This window comes from Chrysemys picta, chromosome 13, assembly GCF_011386835.1.
Source record: "Chrysemys picta bellii isolate R12L10 chromosome 13, ASM1138683v2, whole genome shotgun sequence".
Taxonomy (NCBI): domain Eukaryota; kingdom Metazoa; phylum Chordata; order Testudines; family Emydidae; genus Chrysemys; species Chrysemys picta.
The window spans coordinates 49,577,374-49,601,746 of NC_088803.1; the positions used below are offsets into that span (position 1 = coordinate 49,577,374).

The 24,373-nt window shown below is 44.8% G+C and overlaps 1 protein-coding gene across 7 annotated transcripts in view; it reads left to right on the top strand.

Moving 5' to 3' along the window:
• The window catches only part of COL20A1 (collagen type XX alpha 1 chain), a 102,965-nt gene that overhangs the window by 73,097 nt on the left and 5,495 nt on the right, over positions 1–24,373 (top strand). For 3 of the 7 annotated variants that reach the window (XM_024114911.3, XM_008178606.4, XM_042858457.2), the window contains exons 26-37: positions 1,228–1,386; positions 3,882–3,959; positions 8,397–8,483; positions 13,099–13,152; positions 14,244–14,339; positions 14,930–14,983; positions 15,661–15,714; positions 16,409–16,462; positions 17,818–17,889; positions 18,941–18,976; positions 19,221–19,287; positions 20,937–21,125. In XM_024114911.3, coding sequence (XP_023970679.2) covers positions 1,228–1,386; positions 3,882–3,959; positions 8,397–8,483; positions 13,099–13,152; positions 14,244–14,339; positions 14,930–14,983; positions 15,661–15,714; positions 16,409–16,462; positions 17,818–17,889; positions 18,941–18,976; positions 19,221–19,287; positions 20,937–21,125 — 1,000 coding nt within the window. Of the gene's footprint in view, positions 1–1,227; positions 1,387–3,881; positions 3,960–8,396; positions 8,484–13,098; positions 13,153–14,243; positions 14,340–14,929; positions 14,984–15,660; positions 15,715–16,408; positions 16,463–17,817; positions 17,890–18,940; positions 18,977–19,220; positions 19,288–19,380; positions 19,457–20,936; positions 21,126–24,373 lie in introns of those variants that run through there. The other 4 variants (XM_024114914.3, XM_065566150.1, XM_042858458.2 and 1 more) reach the window with 4 other exon arrangements.

Genomic DNA, 24,373 nt, shown 5'->3' on the forward strand with positions numbered 1-24,373 from the left:
GTTTGGTTCCAGCTGAATCAGAATTTTTTTGTTTGATTTGAGTCAGACAGAACAATTTTGGGGACTTTTCATTTTGTTTCAGGTAATTTTGGGGGTGTTTTCTCACTTTTTTGTTGTAAATTAGCTATATTTCAAAACAAAACACTATTTCATTTCAAAATGTCAAAAAATTTTGTTTCAGAAACGTCAAACCAAAATGATTAAACCTTTTTATTTTTTTTCCAAACTAAAACTCTTTGCTGAATTCTACCCAAATTCATGAATAGTTGAGGAGTTTTGAAAAAATGCATTTTTCAGCAAACTTACTATTTGCCAAAAAAAAAAAATTGCCCTGCTCTACTTAACAACTGTGCCAGTAGACAGCCCATGGACTAAACTAATTATGGAGGCTGATCTACTTCACATCAGAACTCCAGGAATGGCTTCTCCAGAAGAGGGTTGACATCCAACAGTGGGTTCCTTTGGCTCTTTAGGTGCAGGCAAAGTCTGATTAATTGTATCTCCGTTTACTCAAACTCTTGGTTATCCCGAGCTCATGTATGTCTTTCAGGGTTTGACTGTACAGGAACTGTGCTCCAGCTCTCAGCCCCATCCTGCGTCCCTTTTCTCCATCCCAAGAGCTGGCCTAGAGGAAGCCAAAAGTCCTGTGCTCCAAAGCCCTTCAATGCATAAAGTGGGCTGTTTGTTGTTGTTTTGACAGAAACAGTGTGCAGAAGCTCATAGCACTTTTCGCCATCTTTACTGACACTGTTATGGGCTGAAGGCTTCCGTGCACAAGGATTCCTGGCTTGCTCAGGGCTGGCTGGGGGAGAGGCCTGGGAATCTGAAAGAGAGCTCTTCTCTTGCATAGCTCCGAAACTCTGCAGGATTATTGGGGAGCTGGCTCTCCCTGGGAAAACTGGCCCCCTGTTCATAGTCAGGGGAGCTAAAAATAGGAGATCCTGAGTGCAGACTTCAGTGCTGGTTGGACTAGCCCCCTCCACCCCCCAAGTCATCTGAAACTTTGATTCTCCAATGGTTTTGATGTCCCTTAGGACAAGGTATTATTGTCCATAGAGGAGTTCACCCTCTAGGGCTTTCACCCAATATCATTTGTGATCATTACATGCACAAAAAAAGATGCCTTTGCTTGCCGAAGTGGATATGAACTCTGCCAGATACATGATTAAAAAGAATCCTCCGTCCAACAGGTGAGGTCTGACACATCTATTTTTAATTGTTATCCAGGTGCACATAGCTGTGAGCCGTTTCAGGATCAAACTCTACTTGGACTGTAAGAAAATAGCAGAGAAACTGATCAATGCTATGGGAAGCGTCTCCACAGCTGGCTTCATCATGCTAGGAAAACTGACAGGAACCAGAGGACCCAGGAGTGGGTCAGCAGCGGTAAGTCCAGTGTTTATCAGTTTTAATTAGGAGTCTTGTGTCTAAATTCAGGGTTGGATGGGATACAAATCAGAATAGAATTACTGTCCCGTCTCCCCATTGCTCTTGTGTTGAGTTCCCCCTGTGAAGTAGGGAAGTGTTCTACACCTATGCAGCTTTGGAAATCTGATGAGCATTTTTAATGCAATGTTTTGCATTCTCTCCTCCTACCTTTGGGAGTTTGTGATGAGATGTAGCACAGCATGGGTGTGCCATGCAGCCACATCAGCTCGCACCGTGATCTGTGGGTGAGGAGCTTACACGGGGCTTTAATACTACATAGTCTTGAAACCTGAGGACATACCGATCCTGTTGCATTTGGCTGAAAAAGGCAGGAGGGTTACTAGATTGCTTCTAAAAGAGAAGGCTTTCTACATCCGCTCCCATGGAGTGGCAGCAGCCACATACTAGTAATCACGGGGGCAACACAGTCAGATGGGTTTCATTTAGTCTAAAATTCTCAAAAGTGCATTGTCCCTGAATGACTGTCCCTGAATGACTCTAAAACAATACTCAGAGCAGTCACCAAAAACCCCCTCTCAACACCAGACTCAGCCACTTTTGCCCCATAGCTAAAGGAAAAAAATAAAATCTTGGCTTTGTGCCGTGCCCTGAAGATCAATGGTCTTGGGCTGATTGACCCATGGGAAAAGCAAGCACCAGAGACAAAACCCACCCTGAATCTGATTCTTCATTGCCTTATACCTCATGTTGCCATTTACACTGCTGCAAAATAAGTGTAGAAACACTCCAGTGGCTGATCTGGTAGTGTTTTATGCCCCTTGGTCCAGATCCTCAAAGGTATTTTGGCACCTGACTCCCATTGGTTTCCTGGGCATGATTTGCACTGGTTTGAATGATTACACAGGGTGCCGGGCAAGGATAAATTAGGCACCTGCTCCACAGCACTCTGACCGTAGATGTAGGGGGTGCAAATAAGAACAGATCAGCTGAAGGCAGCATTGCACAAGCAATCTGGCCTGTCTGTATTGCATGCAGCCTCAGCTAACACCAGGAGGAAGTGGAGTCATGCAACGTACCGGGAGAAATGCCATCAAAGGAATGAGCTGTATGATATGGGAACAGATTCATAACAAAGCAGGATTCAAGCAGCTCTAATTTTATTTGCCAAAGAAATACTGTGGTGGTTTAGACTGACAGCAGCCCTGTCAGATCTCTGCCTTGGAGGAAAATATCCTCTATCCCTCCCCAGTTTTTCCTTTTAGCAGCTTAGCTAGCTGGATCCAGTCATTGAAGAGCTACTAATGAACAGCCCAGACCTTCTCTACTCCCGTCATGCTTCAAGCCTAACGAAGTTTCGTGTCTTCTGCAGCTCTGCTGCCCTTGAGGAGACAGAGTGCCTCATTACTGGTTATCATCAAACCTTATTTAAGACATCTCTAAGTGCCATTTGATGTATGGGGCTCATTTTATAGCCGGGTGCTGCACATCCCACTCCTCCAGTCGCACTGCTCACTCATCATTAAATGCTTGGGGGGGAAAGATTTGATTTGGTAAAAATGGCATTTTTAAAAATTGTGGGTTTTAAATATATCTCCCCTCCCCTTTTTTTTTTTCTTTTTTTGGTCTCATGCTGCATTTGCCCTTTTGCTAATCAAAATGGAAAGATCTGGCAGTCTAGGGAGAGGCTGAGAAGGAGGGCAGATTTATTTGGAGGGGGAGGATGCATCTCCCAGGAATATCTGCTGTTTTTGTTCTCCTACCACTTTCTTGAGTGGCAGCAGAGCAAAGTTGTCTTTTAACATTTTGGTTTGTGCTGAAGCCAATTAGCTGGGGCTTTGGGAGGGGCTGCTGCTGAAATGTGAGTAAATCAGAAACTGAGGGTTTGTTAGCATGGATGAGCTTACAGAGTTCACTTTGCAAGGCTCTGGCCTCAGAGGCCTGAGACGTGCAATGCCGTCCAATGACCAGCCGCCCCTTCTAAATTCTGTATCCATTGCCTTGTGTCTGCAGTTTGTACAATTGCCTCTGAAAGAATGTGTCTGTATGGGCAGTGGGTAGGGGGAAGGGGAGAAAGCTCACGATAGTCTCTTACATAAGATTATTTTTACATTCTACTGCAACCAGAAGTGGCCAAGAACTTACACAACTTCCTGACAGACCACTCTGCGGCTTGCAGTAGGATGAGCTATTATTCTCATTGGCATCTTAACAAGACTTGGCGTGAGCTATTGTTGGGAACATACAATAACTGGGGCATTAGCCTGCATAATTGCTGTTCATCAGGACACCTGGAGGCACTATATTTAAAAAAAACAAAAAACTGTGCAGTTCTATCCTTTTTTCTACACCTAAATTCTTGTTAGGGGGCCTCTCTTCTCCAACAGCGGGTTGAATAATTATGTATGGCTATGGAAATGGCAGGTTGCACAGCCAACCCACCTGTCACATTTGTTACTCTTCTCATGACTCGTCTAATTCTCTTTGCTCCACAGTTCCAGCTGCAGTCTTTACAGATTGTTTGCAGTGCCTCGTGGGCAGAGGAAGATAGATGTTGTGATCTCCCGGCACTGGTAAGATGTGAACGACCGATGTGGTCATTGGGATGAGACTGGGGAGTTTGTCAAAGGAAATGACACTTTAAATAGAATCTTGGTAGGGCCAAAAGATGAACTTTTATTTTTTCCCGAGAAACTGATAAAACTAGCTAGAGCAAAGGCCAAGTGAGTCTGCGTCTGGTCCCAGTGAAATTAATAATAAAATGCCTGTTGGCTTCAGCAGGTAAGAGAGCTTCTCAAACACATTTCCACCAGGGCACGTAATTCCTGACTTGAATCAGATCTGCTAAGCCAGCGCTGTCACACAGCTCTGCTATTGGCCTTCAGTTCTGAGTTATAACTCCAGCCGGTTGGAAATTTTTCTGATGAAACGAAGCTTCATCGGAAAATGCCAATTCATCAAACCTAAAATGATTGGTGAAAATAGCTTTGGGGACCCGTTGGCCCATGAATCTGAAAGCCCCAAGGTCCCTGGCCTGGGATAGCCTGCATGGGACCGCCAGGAGCTACTGCCTGATATTGACATTCAGCGGACAAGAATGTCAGTTTTACGAAGCAGGTGCCAGGGTTCTGGCACGTATATTTGGTTTTGGAAGTGCCGTGTGTCAGGTTTCTGAAACTTTTTTTTCTTGGGATTTCCAGTTTGTGGGAACTTTTGATATTTCAAATTCTCCCGTGAACCGGAAATCCCGAATTTGTCAGTTGAAGTTATAACATTCCTCTGCTATTCCTTTCCGCTCCTGGGCTTCTACTGCACACACAAAAATTATTGCTCTTGAACTGAGAGGTGGTTTGTTTTGTGGGCAAATATTTAGAAAAGAGTAGATCGATTGATTGTTTTCCTCAGGATATATTTATTGTAAATTTCAGTAACTATAAAATGTTGGGCTGGTTGGAAAATGTTCCTTTTTAAATTGTTTTTTGATCGAAAATTGGGTCTTTGATTAAACAGTGTTTCACACAAACCATCTGCTATTTGCAGAAAATTTTGATTTTCACTGAAAAAATGAATGCTCAAAATCCAAAAATGTTTTGGTTTTGAGCTTAAAACTGAAATACTTCAGATGAAAACCAAAATATTTCAATTTGAATATTGTGTCTCAGCTGGACTTTATCTCCCATAATGCACCACGGCCCTTGGACTCCCATGAAGCACTGCCTCATATCACCAAGAGGGGAGACCATGGTGCATCATGGGAAATGTAATCCAGCTAAGTACTAGAATGATAAAGTAAAATTTTCAGCAGTGCCTAAGTCCCATGTTCAAAAGGGACTTAGGAGGCTCAGTACCATTAAAATTCAATTAGGGCTATCAAGTGATTAAAAAAATTAATCGCGCAATTTATCGTGCTATTAAACAATAATAGAATACCATTTATTTAAATATTTTTGGCTGTCTTCTACATTTTCAAATATAGTGTACAGTGCTCACTTTATATTTATTTTTATTACAAATATTTACATGGTAAAAACCAAAAGAAATAGTATTTTTCAATTCACTTAATACAAGTACTGTAGTGGAATCTCTTTATCATGAAAGTTCATAGACTCATAGACTCATAGACTTTAAGGTCAGAAGGGACCATTATGATCATCTAGTCTGACCTCCCGCATGATGCGGGCCACAAAGCCGTCCCAACCCCTTTCCCTTGACTCTGCTGTTGAAGTCCCCAAATCCTGTGGTTTAGAGACTTCACGTAGCAGAGAGTCCTCCAGCTAGCGACCCCCGCCCCATGCTGTGGAGGAAGGCGAAAAACCTCCAGGGCCTCTGCCAATCTACCCTGGAGGAAAATTCCTTCCCGACCCCAAATATGGCGATCAGTAGAACCCCGAGCATGTAGGCAAGATTCTCCAGCCAGACCCTCATTGGCCATTGATACTATTTACCAGCGATGGCACGCTGTTCATTTGACTAGAATCATGTTATCCCATTAAACCATTCCCTCCATAAACTTATCTAGCTTAATCTTAAAACCAGACAGGTCCTTCGCCCCCACCGTTTCCCTCGGAAGGCTGTTCCAATATTTCACCCCTCTAACGGTCAGAAACCTTCGTCTAATTTCAAGCCTAAACTTCCCCACGGCCAGTTTATATCCATTCGTTCTCGTGTCCACATTAGTACTGAGCTGAAATAATTCCTCTCCCTCCCTGGTATTTATTCCTCTGATATATTTAAAGAGAGCAATCATATCCCCCCCTCAGCCTTCGTTTGGTTAGGCTAAACAACCCGAGCTCCTCGAGTCTCCTTTCATACGACAGGTTTTCCATTCCTCTGATCATCCTAGTGGCCCTTCTCTGTAATTGAAATTACAAATATGGAATTATGTACAAAAAATAACTGCATTTAAAAATAAAACAATGGAAAACTTTAGCGCCTACGAGTCCACTCAGTCCTACTTCTTGTTAAGCCAATTGCTTAGACAAACAAGTTTGTTTACGTATGCGGGAGATAATGGTGACTGCTTTTTGTTTACAATGTCACCTGAAAGTGAGAACTGGTATTCATGTGGCACTGTTGCAGTTGGCGTCACAAGATATTTATGTGCCAGATGTACTAGAGATTCATATGTCCCTTCATGCTTCAACCACCATTCCAGGGGATCTGTGTCCATGCTGATTACGGGTTTTGCTCGATAATAATCCAAAGCAGTGTGGACTGACACATTTATTTTCATCATCTGAGTCAGATGCCATCACCAGAAGGTTGGTTTTCTTTTTTGGTGGTTTGGGTTCTGTAGTTTCCACATCGGAGTGTTGCTCTTTTAAGACTTCTGAAAGCATGCTCCACACCTAATCCCTTTCAGATTTTGGAAGGCACTTCAGATTCTTAAACCTTGGGTCGAGTGCTGTAGCTATCTTTAGAAAGCTCACATTGGTACCTTCTTTGCGTTTTGTCAAATCTGTGGTAAAGATGTTCTTAAAATGAACAACGTGTTGAGTCATCATCCGAGATTGCTATAACATGAAATATATGGCAGAATGCGGGTAAAACAGAGCAGGAGACATACGATTCTCCCCCAAGGAGTTCAGTCACAATGGAGTGGGGCGGCTGCCCCACTCCTGGAGAACGGGTTAAAAAAAGCCAGGCTAGGCTGTTTGGGGAGGCAGCCATAGCTGTGACCAGCCCAATCAGGGCCCAGCTGGCCCTGATAAGAGGGCTGTGGGCCAGAAGCTGGAAGAGTCTCACTCTAGCCCTGGAGGGAGCAGGGCTAGCTGCCTGAGAGCGAGGTATCTGAAATAGAGCAGGGCTGGGGAATGGGGCAAGGGAGCTGGGGAGCTCCAGCCTGGTAAACCCCCAGGCTGCAGGCCTTGTTTAAGGCTTACAAAAGGTATTGGGGCTGCAGAGGGGCAGCCCGAGGATAGGTAACGGCAGCAGGTCTTAACCCCTTGTCAATGATAAGTGGCCATTACAGACTGCAGTCTGCCCCAGGGAGCGGGGGCTAGATGATGACTGGCAGTAGCCACTGAGGCAAGGCGGGTTTAGAGGGTTGGGGGTTCCTCAGGGAGGGTAGACCAAGAGTATAGGAGTACTGCTGGGGCAGAACCCTGAGGTAAAGGGCACCGGGGTCCGGGAGGGACACGGGACCAGCGGCAGGCGAGACACTGGCCTGCAGAGGGTGCTCCAAACGCTGGAAAAGAGCCAATTCCCAGATTACCAGCAGGAGGCGCTGCACCGGTGAATTGTCGCTTCGCTACACACAAATTTAATTAACGCATTATTTTTTTAACAAGCGTCATCAGCATGGAAGCATGTCCTGGAATGGTGGCTGAAGCATGAAGGGGCATACGAATGTTTAGCATATCTGGCATGTAAATATCTTGCAATGCCAGCTACAAAAGTGCCATGCAAAGGAAAGCCTGTTCTCACTTTCAGGTGACATTGTAAATCAGAAGCGGGCAGCATTATCTCCTGTAACTGTAAATAAACTTGTTTGCCTTAGCAATTGGCTGAATAAGAAGAAGGACTGTGTGGACTTGCAGGCTCTGAAGTTTTACATTGTTTTGTTATGGAGTGCAGTTATGTAACAAAAAAAATCTGTATTTGTAAATTGCATCTTCACAATAAAGAGATTGCCCTACAGTGCTTGTATGAGGTGAACTGAAAAATACAATTTCTTTTGTTTATCATTTTTACAGTGCAAATATTTATATTATTATTTTTTATTACAAAGTGAGCACTGTACACTTTGTATTCTGTGTTATAATTGAAATCAATATATTTGAAAATGTAGAAGAACATCCAAACATATTTAATAAATTTCAATTGGTATTCTATTGTTTAACTGTGCAATTAAAACTGCGATTAATCACGATTAATTGTTTTGAGTTAATCGTGTGAGTTAACTGCGATTAATCGACAGCCCTACTTTCAATGAGACTTAGGTGCCTGAGTCATGAAAATGGTACTGAATTTTTGAAAGGGTTACCCATAATTTTCTTTCTTTCTTTCAGAGAAATGAAGAGACCTGCCCTACCTTGACTCCTTCCTGCACCTGCACTTCAGGTATCCCAGGCCTGCCAGGTCCTCCAGGGCCCCCTGTAAGTTTGCCTTCTCACATTTGTTCCTAGAAATGTTCGTATTGTCTGGCACCCACATGGCATTTCACAGCCATGTGCAAAGGACAAGGTCCCTGCCATGAACTCACAATCTCGGCAGACACTGGACAGAGGGAGAGAAGGGAAACATCATAAAGAAAGTTAAGCAATGAACTATGCTGCATGGCATGTGACTCCATGTTTATCATCTCTTATGAGATCATATAACTGATTAAAAGAGGTGGAGACCTTCTCTGCTCTACTTGGACCCAATGACTTTGACTTGCAGAGCTGGGTTTCTCTTCCCTTGGTTCTGAACACCAAGTAAATGCTGGCAGATTTCCATATCCTGAACTCCGAACTTCCCAACTTTTGGGGGAGGTTTAAGACCCCTTAATATCAGAGGTCCAATGAAGCCAAAACGTATCAATCCAGATATCAAATGCCAACAAAGCAAAGGTGCACGGAGCAGGCATTGTGGTCCAAGCCCATCTCTGCATAGGTATTTGTATTTTTATAATGCTGAATAATATAACAACTGCCGATGTTTATGTCTCTCAAGGCAGCCATCTCAACCTGGGCAGGCCTTTCCTTTCCTTTCTCTCTCCTACTGCCAAAGTAAAATAAGTTATCTTGCAAGGCGACAGTGACAGCTGGGGGCAGAGAGAGCATTACTGTACTAATCCTCTTACAGGAGAAGGGCCGGCTTCCCTTTTTGTCTGTCTGTAAAGATCTGTTGCATAGGAAGCTCTGAAACCCTGTATGAATGCTTGAAATGCAAAAGGCATGGCATGGCCACCTTGAATCCAGCTGTATTCAGGGCTGGATTCAATAAAGATTTAACATAGGAGGAGTGTGTATTGACTCTAGCGCTCCGAAGTTCTGGTTGTTCCTATCTGTTTTTCAGTCACTGCAGAAAAATTGTTTAATTACCACAAATTCTGTGTTTCATAATGCACATTACGCAGAGAGAGGGGAATGTTTACAACCAAGGCTGTACCTACTCTCCTCCTGTGTACGTGTAATGCATGCACCAACTTGCCGCAATGGGTTTTTTTGGGTGCAAATATTAACATTTCCCCACAGGACTGTTTAAACAATGAGAGCAGCTATGGGAATACCTAGCAGGTATTTGCACCTGCGGAGTGCAATTGGAATTTTTGCCTGAAGAAGCTGAGGGCTGAAAATCTAGCCCAGAGCATCTTTCACAATGTAGAAAAAATCTTTCTCTGTGTCAAATAAATATGTTTTAATAATAAATATCCTGTCACGGGGTGGCTGGCTCTTTAAGGGGAGTTGGGCCCAGCCTCGTCTGTGAAGGATCCGCTCCCTCCCAGCTGAGAGAGAGCAGCTGGTGATCAAATACTTACAAAAGCCAGCAGGTGGCCCAGTGGAGGAGAAAGCTGCCAGCAGCAGGGAGACCCTGATAGGAAACCACTGGGGTTGGGGAATAGGACAGCAGAAAGCTGGCTGGCTCTTGTGGGCAGCTCTGGAGCAGGGTTGGACTCTCAGACAGGTGGCCTGTAGTATGGAACCCAGTAGGGAGTAGATAGGCCCCTGAGGAAGACCCTGAGTAGGGGGAAGGGACAATTGCGAAGGCTGAGAAAAGGGCCTGCCCCGACTGGGTGTGGAGTCACTTCTTCCTGGAGCAAGGGGACAGGGCAGAAGCCTATGTGCCCTTTGGATGCCAATAAACAGGACTGGCACTTTTTAACTTTTTAAATATTAGGATTCATCTGTGAGGTCAATTTCATCATTAACAAGGAACAACAGTTTGTTAATTAATAACTAGTGGTTAATTCCAATGGAAATTTTAATTACACAGCACATTGCTTCATCACAGTATGTCATTTGTCAAAAACAAATTGTGTCAAACCAACCTGAGAGCTTTCTTTGACAGGGTAACAAGCCTTGTGGATGGGGGAAGCGGTAGACGTGGTATGTCTTGACTTTAGTAAGGCTTTTGATACTGTCTCACATGATCTTCTCATAAATAAACTAGGGAAATGCAACCTAGATGGAGCTACTATATGGTGGGTGCAAAACTGGTTGGAAAACCATTCCCAGAGAGTAGTTATCAGTGGTTCACAGTCATGCTGGAAGGGCATAACGAGTGGGGTCCTGCAGGGATCAGATCTGAGTCCACTTCTGTTCAATATCTTCATCAATGATTTAGATAATGGCATAGAGAGTACACTTATAAAGTTTGTGGGTGATACTAAGCTGGGAGGCATTGCAAGTGTTTTGGAGGGTAGGATTAAAATTCAAAATGATCTGGACAAACTGGAGAAATGGTCTGAAGTAAATAGGATGAAATTCAATAAGGACAAATGCAAAGTACTCCATTTAGGAAGGAACGATCAGTTGCACACATACAAAATGGGAAATGACTGCCAAGAATGGAGTACTGCAGAAAGGGATCTGGGGTCATAGTGGACCACAAGCTAAATATGAGTCCACAGTGTAACACTTTTGCAGAAAAAAGCGAACATCATTCTGGGATGTATTAGCAGGAGTGTTGTAATCAAGACACAAGAAGTTATTCTTATGCTCTACTCTGTGCTGATTAGGCCTCAACTGTAGTTTTGTGTCCGGTTCTGGGCATCACATTTTGGAAGGATGTGGACAAATTGGGGAAAGTCCAGAGAAGAGCAATAAAGATGATTAAAGGTCTAGAAAACATGACTTATGAGGGAAGATTGAAAAAATTGTGTTTGTTTAGTCTGGAGAAGAGAAGACTGAGAAGGGACATGAGAACAGTTTTCAAGTATATAAAAGGTTATTACAAGGAGGAGGGAGAAAAATTGTTGTTCTTAACTGCTGAGGATAGGACAAGAAGCAATGGGCTTAAATTGCGGTAAGGGAGGTTTAGGTTGGACATTAGGAAAAACTTCCTAACTGTCAGGATGGTTAAGCACTGGCATAAATTGCCTAGGGAAGTTGTGGAATCTCCAGCATTGGAGATTTTTAAGAGCAGGTTAGACAAACACCTGCCAGGGATGGTCTAGATAATTAGTTCTGCCACAAGTCTAGGGGACTGGACTAGAATACCCGTCGAGGTCCCTTCCAGTCCTGTGATTCTGTGATAACCTGCTACCTGCATAGTTATGAGCTCATGCGGCCTTCTAATTTAAATGTCTCTTCGGTGCACTTTAGGGGAGTAAGGGGTTTTCTTTCAGCGTGATTGGGAATATAGTTATGACACATATGCTTCATGCATCATGAAACCCTGATCGATTTGCACTTAACATGTCTAAAGTTATTCCATAGTGAGCAAGGATGTCTCATGCATATCCACTCTTCCTTAATGAGCTCCTTCTGCACAGGGATAGGCTCCTTTGGGGCACCCCATAAACAACCTCTAGCCAAGCTCCTAGTCAGATTTGCTTAATCCAAATCCACTGCTATTTACATTCACGAACAAAAGCCATCAGATTAAAACGTCAATAGTTCATACAGCACCTGTACATGCTAGATTAGATTCCTCTGAGATCCAGTGGTTATGCAGATGTGCAGATAAACCAGGTCTCCCTGGATACACTCCCCTTCCCTGCTGTGAGTGTGCTCATTTGGAGCTTATGTAAAGTAGAATGTGTGCTCTAGAGTCCGTACAAGTATGAGCCGCTGTTCCATCCCCAGCTTGCTGCAAGTAGCGGGAATAGAGATTAATCAGCATCACGCCGTGAGAAGCACTTTGAAAAACAAGTGTGTAATCTCAGTGCCAGCACAGAATGCTTCTGTTGCATTTCCATGGTCCCAATGAATACCTGTCCTTTTTATGGAATGTGCTAAACTACGGAGGATCTGATTCTGAGCTCTCTTAGACCATTGATCTGAAAGGAGCTTGCCACAGGGGATGCCACTATTACCCGCTTGTTACTGTTCAGCCCTCTCAAAATGCATTTGTGGCAGACTTACCTAGGGCCATATAGCAGTTCCTGTGTGGGCTGAGCTGAGCGTGAGCAAGAGATGGGGCTCCACTAGAACGCCGCATCTGAGTCCTTGCAAAATTGGGTGAAGCCCTCATTCGGATCTGCCTTCAGAGCCTCTTGGGGGCCACCTCTCACCTGAACTCTTTGCTTTGTGTCAATGTCGGCATTCGCAGAGCCACCCACGCTGCTCTGGAATGAAGCAGAGGGAGCAGAAAAGTTGCTTCCGTCCTAGATTTTTCATAGAAGTGCAAAACCACAACAAGTCAACCCCCACTGCTACCGATGTCGCCTTCGGCAGCCATTTGTTACGGTTACAAAACCAAGCAACTTCAGGCTTTCTCCTGTGCTGCTCCTCATGCCTGGAAGAAATAAGCATCCACAAAGCCACCTCATTGTCCTCCCTTCAAATCTCTCCTTAGAAGTCTGCTGTGACGGATGGTCCGGCAGCAGGTGTGCAGTGACCGCTGCTTTTCACACTCACTAGTATCTCGCTGTTACCCTTCTGCTTCCTGCTCTGTTTGTCACATCCCCCTCTAGCAAGCCCTTCAGGGGCAAGGAGCATCTTCTGATGTGTGGGTACAGTATCTAGCACCAGGGCGCTGCACTGTGGTTCCCAAGCGCTACTGCAGTACAGACATTACTTAATATTAATAACGAGAGTCTTGTTCTTTGTCCCACTTTGGCAGGGCAGTCCTGGGAGAAGAGGACCACAAGGGGAACAAGGGAAACCAGGGCCGAAGGTGAGCAATGACAGCACTCCGACTTTAATTTTCTTTCAGGCAGCTATATGCCTATAGGTCATACGCAGACCTGGGGTGAGAAAGTGCAACTCCCTTAACTTCAATGGACTTACATTTACTCACCCCAGGTCTGAATTCATCCCTACATTAATGATTGAGCCTTCTTACTACTTAGCGCAGCGATCCAGAGATTTTAAGAAACAGAACAATGAAAATGTCTGTAATTGAATAGAAAATGACATGGTTATTTAAGCACCATGTGGGTGCTCAGAGCTGTGTGATCTAGACATGATCCCTGCTCCAAAATTCTCCAGACACCTAGTTGTGTTGATTAACTACATGGATCCAATAAGCTTCTTTCTAAGAAAACAACCCAACTCCATCAGAAAATGTTCATCCCAGTTTTGTGGTGCTCTTATTCTCCCTGCCGTGTGTGGCTGATTTGATCCCGTGCCTCGGCGTGCTTGGGAAAGGTGTGAAGTACAGGGAGAGCCACAGAAACTGGGTATTTCTCTACGGAAAAGGAGCAGAGACAAGTACGAAACAAAAGGCTGGATCTGAACGTCCTGGAATTTGGGGGGTGGGGAAGGCACTGAAATCCACATCCAGAGCATTTGCTATGTGTTACCCAACAAAGCATGACTGAGAGAATCCAGTAAAGAAACAAGGGAACCCCCACCCCCGGCCACTGCTGTCCTTTTTCAAATGAACTGCACAGAAGCCAGCACCATTGATAGAGCTGGCCAGAAAAAGACATTGAAAAATGGACACCGTTTTCAGCGAAGTCTTTGCGGAACTTTCTCCCCCACCATTTTTTGACCAGCTCCAATCACTAGAATAATTTGCTATAGGGCAGGGCTGCTCCTGTTTCCCTGGAAACCAGTGGGAGTTTTGCCATTGACTTCCCTGGCCTCAAAACCTTGGACTGCAAAGGCAAAGGGCTGTACAGCTGAGGGTATTGGACACTTCCAGGCCTTGCCTCTTCCTTTTGCATCCAGTAGCTGCTTTGTGGTCGTATGGTGCAGTCAATGCATGGCGAAGTCGCTGGTGTTCCTCCCCACATTTGGTTTCATTTCTTTGGCTGGCTTTAGGGTGAGCCAGGTCCTCCTGGACAAGCCGGACCGGAGGGTCCTGGTGGACAACAAGGGTCACCAGGCTCCCAAGGAATCACCGTGCAGGGTCCAGTGGTACGTGATCTCTCCCATTGCTTTTATCCCATCTTTTGCTCTGTGTGAAAGATACGGCGGTATGGGGGGGTCTGGTTTTGTTACAGGGATGTGGTGATAAAAACACCTGAGCCTTATCTACACCACTGCTTACAATGCTGCTACTACCAGCTGCGCTGTTGCTATTATAGGGATATCTAGTTTTTCTAATGTTGACGAGATCCTAAATTCTGGTTTAAAAACTGGCCACGGTGGATAGCTGATTCCTAGTCTAGCCCTTGAAGAGTCCAACGGAGTATTAAAATTTCAGTAGCACAGTCATCATGGTTAGAGAAGCAATGGGCAAGTGTTAGAGAAGCAATATACACTTGCACGTATGTGTGTATATACACACAAACCTGCATGCAAATGCCAGGCAAAAGGGTCAGATGTGGAGGTGTGCAAGGATCCCTCTGGGCACAAATCACCTCAAAGGGCATGTGGAGGTAGTTGGGTTCCTGGCCATGCTGAACTGACCATTAGTGATGAGTAGCCATGGACAGATAGACTTCTGCCCAACTTAAGGGGTGGTGCAGAATATATGCAACTCTATTGTGACATTTTGATTCCAGGGGCCACCAGGAATTAAAGGGGAGAAAGGAGACAGTGGAATCCCAGGCATGCAGGTAGTATAATCGACATCACTCCTTTGACTCAAAGAACTACCTATTTTCCCGCTGAACATCTGAAATCCAAGGAATTATCTGTCATTATTGCCATCCCCACTTTGAAAGCGTATCTCCACCACGCAGGAAATCTGCAGGAACACCTTGCACGGCTATCGTGCGTTCACATCCGGGCCCACACAGGAGCATGGCAAACATGAATCAGTTCAGCCTCCCACCAACCTTGCAAGTATTATTGGGCCCGTTTCCCCAAAGAATAAACTGGGCGATGGACAAACAGTAAAGCATGGCAGAGCCAGCAGGCTGGCTTCCACCCCTCTTCTCTACCACTTCCTAAGTATCCCCAGTGCAGAAGAGGCAGGAAATCCAGTTGGGCCTGTAAAATTCTTTCGGGACTCCCTGTTATGGAAGGTGCTGTTAAAATGTAAGGCATAGGGGAGGAGAGAGAAGAGGAGTCTGACCTTATGATGGTGAATGATGCAGGGTTCAGTTTCATATACCGGAAAATAGAGCCGGTTGAAAATGGAATTTTGTTGACATTTTAGTGCTCTGTTTCTTTTTTGTTCTGCTGTGCTTGATTGTCCTCTTTGGTGGTTGCCTTTATCTCCACCATTTAAAAATATGAAGTGGGATGTAATTGCTGGATGCCAGACTTAACTAGCAATTCTGTTTTCTAGGGTATTCCTGGTGCCCAGGGAGCTCCAGGCAGAGATGGCATTCAGGGTGCAAAGGTAAAACACACAGACCCAGATTTTCAAACCTGGGCACCTAACACTCCATATGTGGCCTGATTTGCAGAGATGCTGAGCACCCACAGGTCTTAATGTGTGGGGGGGAAACTGAGGTTGCGCCTCACCTCTGAAAATTGGCCTGCTTTTAGGTGCGCAAATATGGACTTGGGTGCCTAACTTTACTCACTCAGGTTTGAAAACTTTGGCCAGACTGTATCTGCACCACTTCCTGTAAAAAGTGCATGGCAAAGTGTACTGGGGGGAGGGGAGGAATTGGCTTGAGATGGTGGATTAGAGATTTACTCTCTGGGTACTTCCCCCATGGCACCTTACCTAGCAAAGAGCTCTGGGGTCCTATTCTTCTCACAGCATCTTGGAGTAAGCATGGACGTTCTGCTGTCGAGAGGCAGCATTCGCAGTTTTCTCTACTCTCCGCCCGACGGTTGATATTGCTAGCACAGGGCAAGCCTGTGGCAGCAGGGATGGGTGAATTGATGATCCAGACATCTCAAATTTGGCCCCAAAATTCTTCAGCTAGATTTATGTGGCTGAGAAGTTCTTGTGTGTTTGGCAGTTATGTTCCATTGATAAGCCCTGGCTAAACAGCCTTTGGAGTAAGGCATCACATCACTGCACCCTCAGCTCTCACCAATGCTGTGAGGACCCTCTCGTTAACACACTGTTGGGTTTGCAGGGGGTGAGAGGACTGGAAGGCACAGCAGGGCCTCCGGGGCCACCAGGACCCAGGGTAAGAGCTTGCACAAACTGTCAGTACAAAGCTTGTCATCAGCAATAACTTTCACTTCCTGCTGACTTGCTGTATTTTCCACTGGTGCCAATATAACCACCCCCTGGTGTGGGTCATCACAGGGTTAGAACCTGGGACTTTCAGCACTGCAGCAGAGACCTCTACCGCTTCAGCTTCAGGAGTAACTCTGTTAGCTGGTAGCAGTAGTAGACTTAGCTCGTGGGCAGCCTCTAGAGGGACATGTGTTTTGCCAGAGGGTTAGGTAGTCCAGCTGGTTACTGTTCCTCTTTCTTAAATGGTGGATGAGTTTAAGGCATACAGGATGCTAGACTGAAGTCTCTAGCTGGAGCTGGGCATGATGCCAGACAAGATCTCCTCACTCAGCTCTGCCCAGGCCAGTGGGACCTGAGCTGCTCCCAAGCACAAATTCCTAGCTTCCGTTTCGCCAAGGACAGCCTTAGAGTTTATCTACGTATTTATAAGGCTCCAATCACATTAGTGTCGAGTGTCTCTCAACACCGTGGGTGGGGTGAAGTATTATGTCCCCACCTTACAGATGAGGAGCTGAGGGATTGAGAGGCTCAGTGGCCTACTACTGAACTTCAGGCAGTACATGGCAGACCCGGGAAGTGAACCCAGAGTCACTGAGTCCCAGCATGAACCACCAGACCAGCCTTTCAATAGCGAAGATGCCACCTGTGCACTAGGAATTACATTGAAACCTCTACCTCATTTCCCCATGGCCACTAAATAGCTGTCAATCACTATTGACTGGAATCCAGTGGGTGAAAAATTACAAATATATAGAAAATAACTGGCCCTTTTCTTATACAATTCTGGCAACTGCAGAAATACAACTGGGGAGCAGATAGATGTCTAGAGCATGCAGGGTTTTTTTTTTCCTTTAAACAATTCTTCATTATTGATGCAATTACACATTGGAGGGAAGTTCAGCTGTAAAAGAGAGGCGTTAACTGTCCAAAAATAGATGTGCTCTGGGCTAAGACTAAAATAATCTCAATACAGAATGAAAGAACTAAAAACTGAAGGGTAAAAACCACCTTGCAGGTCGTGGGCACAACTCACATCTGCTCTCCTGACCATAATTGAGACAGTAATAGTAAATGATGTGAACATGACTCATACACGATATACTTTTTTAACATTGTCTTCATGGTTGGATGATGCACTGACATAAACCTTAAGGGCACAATGCCTTTAACTGAGCCCTCTAAACTGATTCTGCTGGTGCCCTTGGAGACATAGGGAGATGTCAACCTCAAGTAGCAGAAGAAGAAAGCGGGCAGCTGCCTGGGTCTTCGCTGTAGCTGCATCTCACAATTTAATCTCTGCAGGGTTTCCAAGGAATAACAGGTTCCCGAGGCAGTAGTGGAGAGCGAGGACCTCCAGGTGATGTTGGACCCACCGTAAGTGGTTGTTTGGGTTTTTTTTGTTTTGTTTTTGTGTTGTGGTACTCCAGGAGTGCCTGATGAGAGCATGGAACCTGACAGAGTCCTAAATGGAAATGATCTGCAGCTACAAAGTTCAGCTCTGCCTCTGAACTTCCTCAAAGTTTGAATGTGTGTAGCTCTGAGGGTGTTAGTTCAGATCCATCTCTTCTGGTGAAGGGATTTTAGCTATTCATCAAAGACGTGGCTGACAAATGCCTTGGAATAGACTCAGGGCTAGTTGTTCATGGCAGGCATTGCCCTCTGCAGGATTCGTAGCTCAATAAAATCCAGTGGTCAAAAATTTCCTACATAAGATCCTGGACTGGAGAAAGAAATCACTAGAGATGGGCCTGAACCAAACCCACGGAACCAAACTTTTGGGGCAAGCCTTAGACCACATCTGAACTTTGCAGTTGTCCCTTTAGCTCAGATGAAGAACTCTTTGCATGTGAGGAGAACTTACCTTGGATCAAAGGCAGATCTGTAGTGTTTTCACAGCTCTGATGCTGTCTTTTTGTTGGCATCAGTCTTTTCCTGTTGCTCCATATTTGTTGTTATCCTTAATAAAAATCCTCCATTATTCGTATGAATTTGGTCTTCCGTTGTGGGGGGGGAGTGTATATATCCTTAACTACAGCCACAGTATTTACTGGTTCACATGTTTGTGGCTAAACAAAATGACATTTGTACATGCATGTTGCATAATTCTGTGATATACAACCATAAGATATCAAAGAATGGGGCTGTCAGATCAGCTTTCCCTGTGCAACTGCATTCACATTTGTGGGGTTTTATGCATGCAAATGGCTGAGACTACAGTTTTGGAAGGAGCACCTGAAAAGATCCACTGCAAACGTGGTCCTTATTTTGGAGTTAGCTTGTAAACATACCGCTGGCTGTTCTCTTGAGAATCACAACAGCAAAGTACTGTACTAATACCGGCTTTTATTAAATTGGCCTTTTATTTTCCATTTTTCACCTCCTCCCCGTTTAAAAAGTGTTTCTTTTTGCTCTATTTTCTCAACAGGGTCTGCCTGGTCCAAAGGGGGAAAGGGGAGAGAAAGTGAGTTTTTTCTCCTTGGAGTTCTTTATTTAGTCAACTTGTGGGTGCAGGGAAAAACAAAATTATTGATATTTACCAGTTAAAGATGTTACTGTTTCAAAGCCTATTGATGAATCGATAGAGAGATCCTCAGGGTGATGAATATCTCGATAGCTCAAGCTGATGGTAAGAATGTGCCATCAGAAAACGTACATTCTATCCACTTCATTTCAAAAGCATTTATTTATTTTTAATTTTACTTCAGGGTGAACCACAATCCCTGGCCACAATTTACCAGCTGGTTAGTCAGGCTTGTGAGCAGATGATTCAGAGTGAGTATCACATGTCTCCTTGGGTAGTAGTGTTTCTACAGTGCTTGACGTTTTACCACATAATGAAGAACCTGATCCAAAATCCATTGGCAGGAGGCCCTCCGTTGACTTCAGCGGGCTTTGGATCAGACCCTAAGAGTCGGATCCTGTGAAGTGATGAGCATTAAAAGTGAGTAGGAATCTCTCAGGCCGGCCCTCAAAACTGAACATTTCTCCTCCCCCCACCACCAAGCTGTATTAGAACAAAGACCTGTGAAATATTACTTAGCAGTCCAGCCTGGCATCTTGTACTGGATTTTTCTTTCAAGGGTAGGAAAAGGCTTGGATTGAAACTTGACTCTTTTAGGAAAAATCACTCTGGTGTTCCATTAATTGATCCCTCAGTTTCTACAGCAGAGAAAAACAGGAGGCTTGATTTTGGGTGGGTGGGTGGAACTTGGAAAGCTTAGCTCAGATGATGCCTGGACCAAGTGCAACACCCCTTGAATGCACCAGGGATTTGTGTGTTTGCTTTCCCTGGGATGAAGAGTTGTCAGCAAGATTTGCTTGGGGTTGACCGATGCACAGGGAGATCAAGTTAGTGCTTTTCCCAAGGTCAGATAGCAAGACCATGACTCAGCGGAGTCTTCCTCTTCAGTGCATGATCTCTGCAGTTTGGACTGACAACTTCATAGTACCTGGTGATTTTTATTTATATATCAAGTTTTTTTATTTATATATCTGGCAACATCAGAATACACGGAATATAATAAGACCACATCATTCATCCTGATATGAGTTTTGCAAACAAAACCAGAACCAGGGAACGGTTCTGTAATATCAAAAGTTTCCGTAGTTTGACTCCCATCTATGTAAAATAGCTATGAGCCAAAACTGGAACCACTTTCACTTATCTACCACCCTACTTCCCCTCTCCCTCCCTGAACTTCGGGGTGCAGACAAAACAGAAGTGGATCTGAACCACCCCTAATTGTGGTTTTGCAAACTCAATGAAGTTTCCAGCTAGCACTTTTTTCAAACCCAAATTGCCCTTTGCCTGGTCTGATGATAGGTACATTGCACTTCTAAGACTGGCTGCAGTATTGCCTTCTCTCTGCTATGTAAGTGATGTAACCAGTGTATAACCTTATGGCATCAGAACTGTATATGGGAAACTAAAATGGGCCAAAACGAGGACCTGACTTCTAAACGGCTTCAGATTTCAAGGGCTTGGTGATGGGTTTTATCTGAGTCCTTGAAACTAAATGTAGTGACAGTTTTGGATTCAGAACCAGAAGAGGTTTTTTGGGGGGAGGGGGGATGATGTCTTGTATAGATGCAGCCAATATTTTGAGATTTGTTGGCACTATTGGATCTCAACCCACATACTGGCCCTGACTTGGCTCCAAACCTAAGCCAAGTCCTCTATAGCTCCACATTTGATGGACTCCAACTATTTCTTTGGTTGGAAGAACTTACAGAACCTTTCCTGAGTCTGGTAAAAGGTTAGGGCTTGGCCTGAAGATGGGCGAAAGGCTCTTGGACCCTTTATTTTATCCACACAGGTTACATTCGTGCCAGCAGAGGTTCTGACCTGATGCCTTTTGCTCATCTCAGCATCTCCTCTGGAGTGGAGATGAGGCAGTTTATTTTCTGACTTGCCTTCTCAGCTCATGTGTTGAAATTCGACTCATTCATCCATGAACATACAAGGAAGCCAGTTCCCGTGTGGGATGACACATTGAAGCCAGGAGGACCTGGACCACCAGGTCTTCCAGGTATCGCTGGTACTAGAGGAGAAAGAGGAGAAGACGGTATCCCAGGACAGCCAGGCAAAGATGGGTATCCTGGGGAAAGAGGTACTGACTGAAATGTTCTTAAATAGAACTTTGCCATGGCCTTCATACTTTCAGACATAGTGGCTAATGAAGGGTAGCTTCTTCACCTAAAATGAACTCTTGTTCCAGATAGATCTGAGCACTAAGCTCAGGTCCATTTCACGTTGATGCAGCGTGGATAGGGATAGGCACCAACCACAACGATTCCCTCATGATCCATATGTCTACAAAGTTTGGAGATTACTGGATCAGAGGGGTTTGTTCAGCTCTAGCTCTCACAATGAGCAGGATATGCAGCCTAGTATCTTCTCACCCAGTTTTCAGGAGTGACTTCAAAATTATGGTTCTAAGACATTTTGAGTCACACTCACTCCATTAATATTACAAACAAGTGGAGTGTCTGCCCAGGATTACCAGCACGAGTGTCTATCTGGTCTGCCTGAGTACTGAATATCTGTACTTCGTTCCCCATTCTCTAACTGGATCTCCCAAGTAGCTGTGAGCTGCTCATCACTTGTCACACTCCCCTCCTCAGCTTTGCCAGTGACTCTTCTCCACATCCCCTCACACTGGCCCTTACTTGTGGAATACCCTTCCTGAGCTGATCTCACCTCATTCAGCTCCCACCTCTGTCGGGTCTAAGAAATCAGCTGTTTAATGATGGCTACAGAAAAAAAAGGTGGAAATATCTGGACATGTGTTAAGACCAAAGCCAGAGCATCTGCCGTGGCAGGTGTGCCATTGCGTAGCTGGAGAAATACATAAAAGGGGCCAACTAAAATAATCCTTCCCACCATCAAACAGTACTTAGGGAAAAATGTATGGGACTTGAGACCTGCAGTGTCCTGTACTCCTGTACCAGATATAGACGGGCGATGGAGCTTGCTTACACACACAAGCCGTGTTTATTGTCAGATCCTTTAATGCTCTGCCAGGTATGGCTGAGGTTTATATTACAATTACCTTTCCATTATATGCAAAAAGTAGCCCAGGACAGATGGGGGTGGTGAAACCTTGTTTGTGCCATGAAGCAAAGTTTGATGGGGCAGGAAGGATTCCAGTATTGGATTATACTTTCTCCCATCCATTGTATCGTTACCCATCTCAGATTGCAAGCTCTTTGGGGTAGGGACCTTGTGTATTGGTGTGCGTGCGTGCCTGTATTCACATCACCGAGCCCAATGGAGTGCAGTCCTGATGGATGTCTCCAGACACTCATGTGCCCATAAGTATTAACAAAAAACAGGAGGACCTTCTACCCAGCAGCATCACCCATCATCCAAGGTGGGCTCTCATTCTCTCCAGGCACAATGCTGGACCCCATAAAACTGCCTCTTGGGCCAGCACAAAAGGAATTCACAGGGCCAAATCTGAAAGTCTCACTTGATCAAAACTCCTCTTGAAGTCAATGTAAGGACTAAGTAAAGGTGCCAGCATATGGCCAACAGTTTTTTTCCAGTCTAGGAATGAGAGCAGCGTGCAAAGCTTCTTATCTCCCCCCCCCTCAGTGGGCAAAGCACTCGCAGGCACCTTTATGGAGTAGAACTCATGAGCTTTGGAGAGAATATTCTCTTATCTCTGGCCTCTTGGCCTCAAACTTAAAGCTCCTGCACTTGCAAGGAGAAAGTGTTGCTGGAATTTTTGTTTAATTACAGGGCAAATCTTAACTGTACCGTCGTCCTGGCAGCCACCAGTGGTTTAATAAAACAGTGTATTAAGGATAGGCTGTTAGAAGAACCTTTTGGCTACAGCTCCAAAGTGGCACATACAGCGTTATTAAAGATGAAAACATGCAAGGAGAACCTCTCCCTCCTTTTTCATGTAGAATTTCCTTCCATTTTTAGTCTAAGTTTGTGGTTTAATTGGCACATTTCACACGGCTGCTCACCCAGCAACCTGAATCTGTCAAGAGCGTTCAAGGAAGATTCTGCACTGTTGTTTCCCCCCCACCTTCTTTTTAGTAGCTCCTTCCTTTTCTCTAGAAAAGCCATCTTGAAACGTGCATTGGGGAAGCATCTCCTTACTAGAGCTTTTGGGCATAGCAAGTTTTCTTCTGAAGCAGCCCTGCTCCCCCTGCCCAGTCTTTATGCATAGCATCCCAGTGAGACCAGGTGGGCACCAGCACTAGGGGTATATACCAACCATACTGACAGATTGTTTTCACATGAGGGATGGTTTAAAAAAATTTTTTTTCTTTCTTCTTCCCATTACAAGAAAATCTCCCCCATTCACAAGCTCAATAACTGAAGCTCTGTTTCTGTCCAGCTGAAAAGACATGTAGGGCACACAGCTATTTTTGCTACTAATGCAAAGGACCGCTCCATGCACTGAAAGTTCTTCTGCAGTTTGAGTCCTAGGCCTGTCGGGCGATTCCTGCCGCTCTCTCTCACAGGCATGTATTCCCACGAAAGGGCCCCACTTCAGAAGCAGGTCTCACATATTGATGCAAATTTTTGATGGTAGGAGAGGCAAAGCCAGGTGTTAATGGGAGGAAATAATGTCTGAGCGGATATTTTTATAAAAATATTTGTTGGAGAGTCTCGTGCAACATTAATTGAAACTGCTCTGGCTTCAATGGCTGCTTAATCCTTCTGAAAAGCCAACCCCTCGCTCGAGCTGGTTAGTCATTCAGTTCTGGCCTGAAAACATAAAGCTTATCAAAATGACAATTAAGTGGAGCAGGGACGAAGCAACCTGCAACTATTTCCAGCCAGTCAAGTGAGGAGACGGATCCCCTAGATGAAGAACAGGTAGAACTTACATGTAGAACTGGTCGAAATCTCTTTGCCAAAACTTCTGTCGAAAAAAGCCATTTCCTCAAGAGAAATGTCTTGAGACATGAGGTGGGGCAGGTAATATCTTTTATTGGACCAACTTCTGTTTGGCGAGAGAGACACGCTTTTGAGCTACACTGAGCTCTTCTTCAGGTCCCAGTATGGAAGCATATCAGTGTTGACCATTTCATCAGGAAGGTGAGACTAACTCATTAGCCTGCGGGTCAGGATATTGACCTAGAACCGGGGAGACCAGATTAGAGTCAGAGTAGGGACTTGAACCTGAGGCTAGCATATCCCAGGCCAGTGTCATAACCACCAGGCTGGTGACATTGGGGGAACTTTTGTAAGGTCTCAGTTTCCTTCCTCATCAGAATGAAAACAGATTCCCAAACCTCCAAAACATTTCACCCAATGGAATTGCTGTTTTCCAGCCAGCCCTCCCTGAGCAGCGAGAGCCGAGCATATGCAGTTGCACCGTTTGCCCTGAGAAAG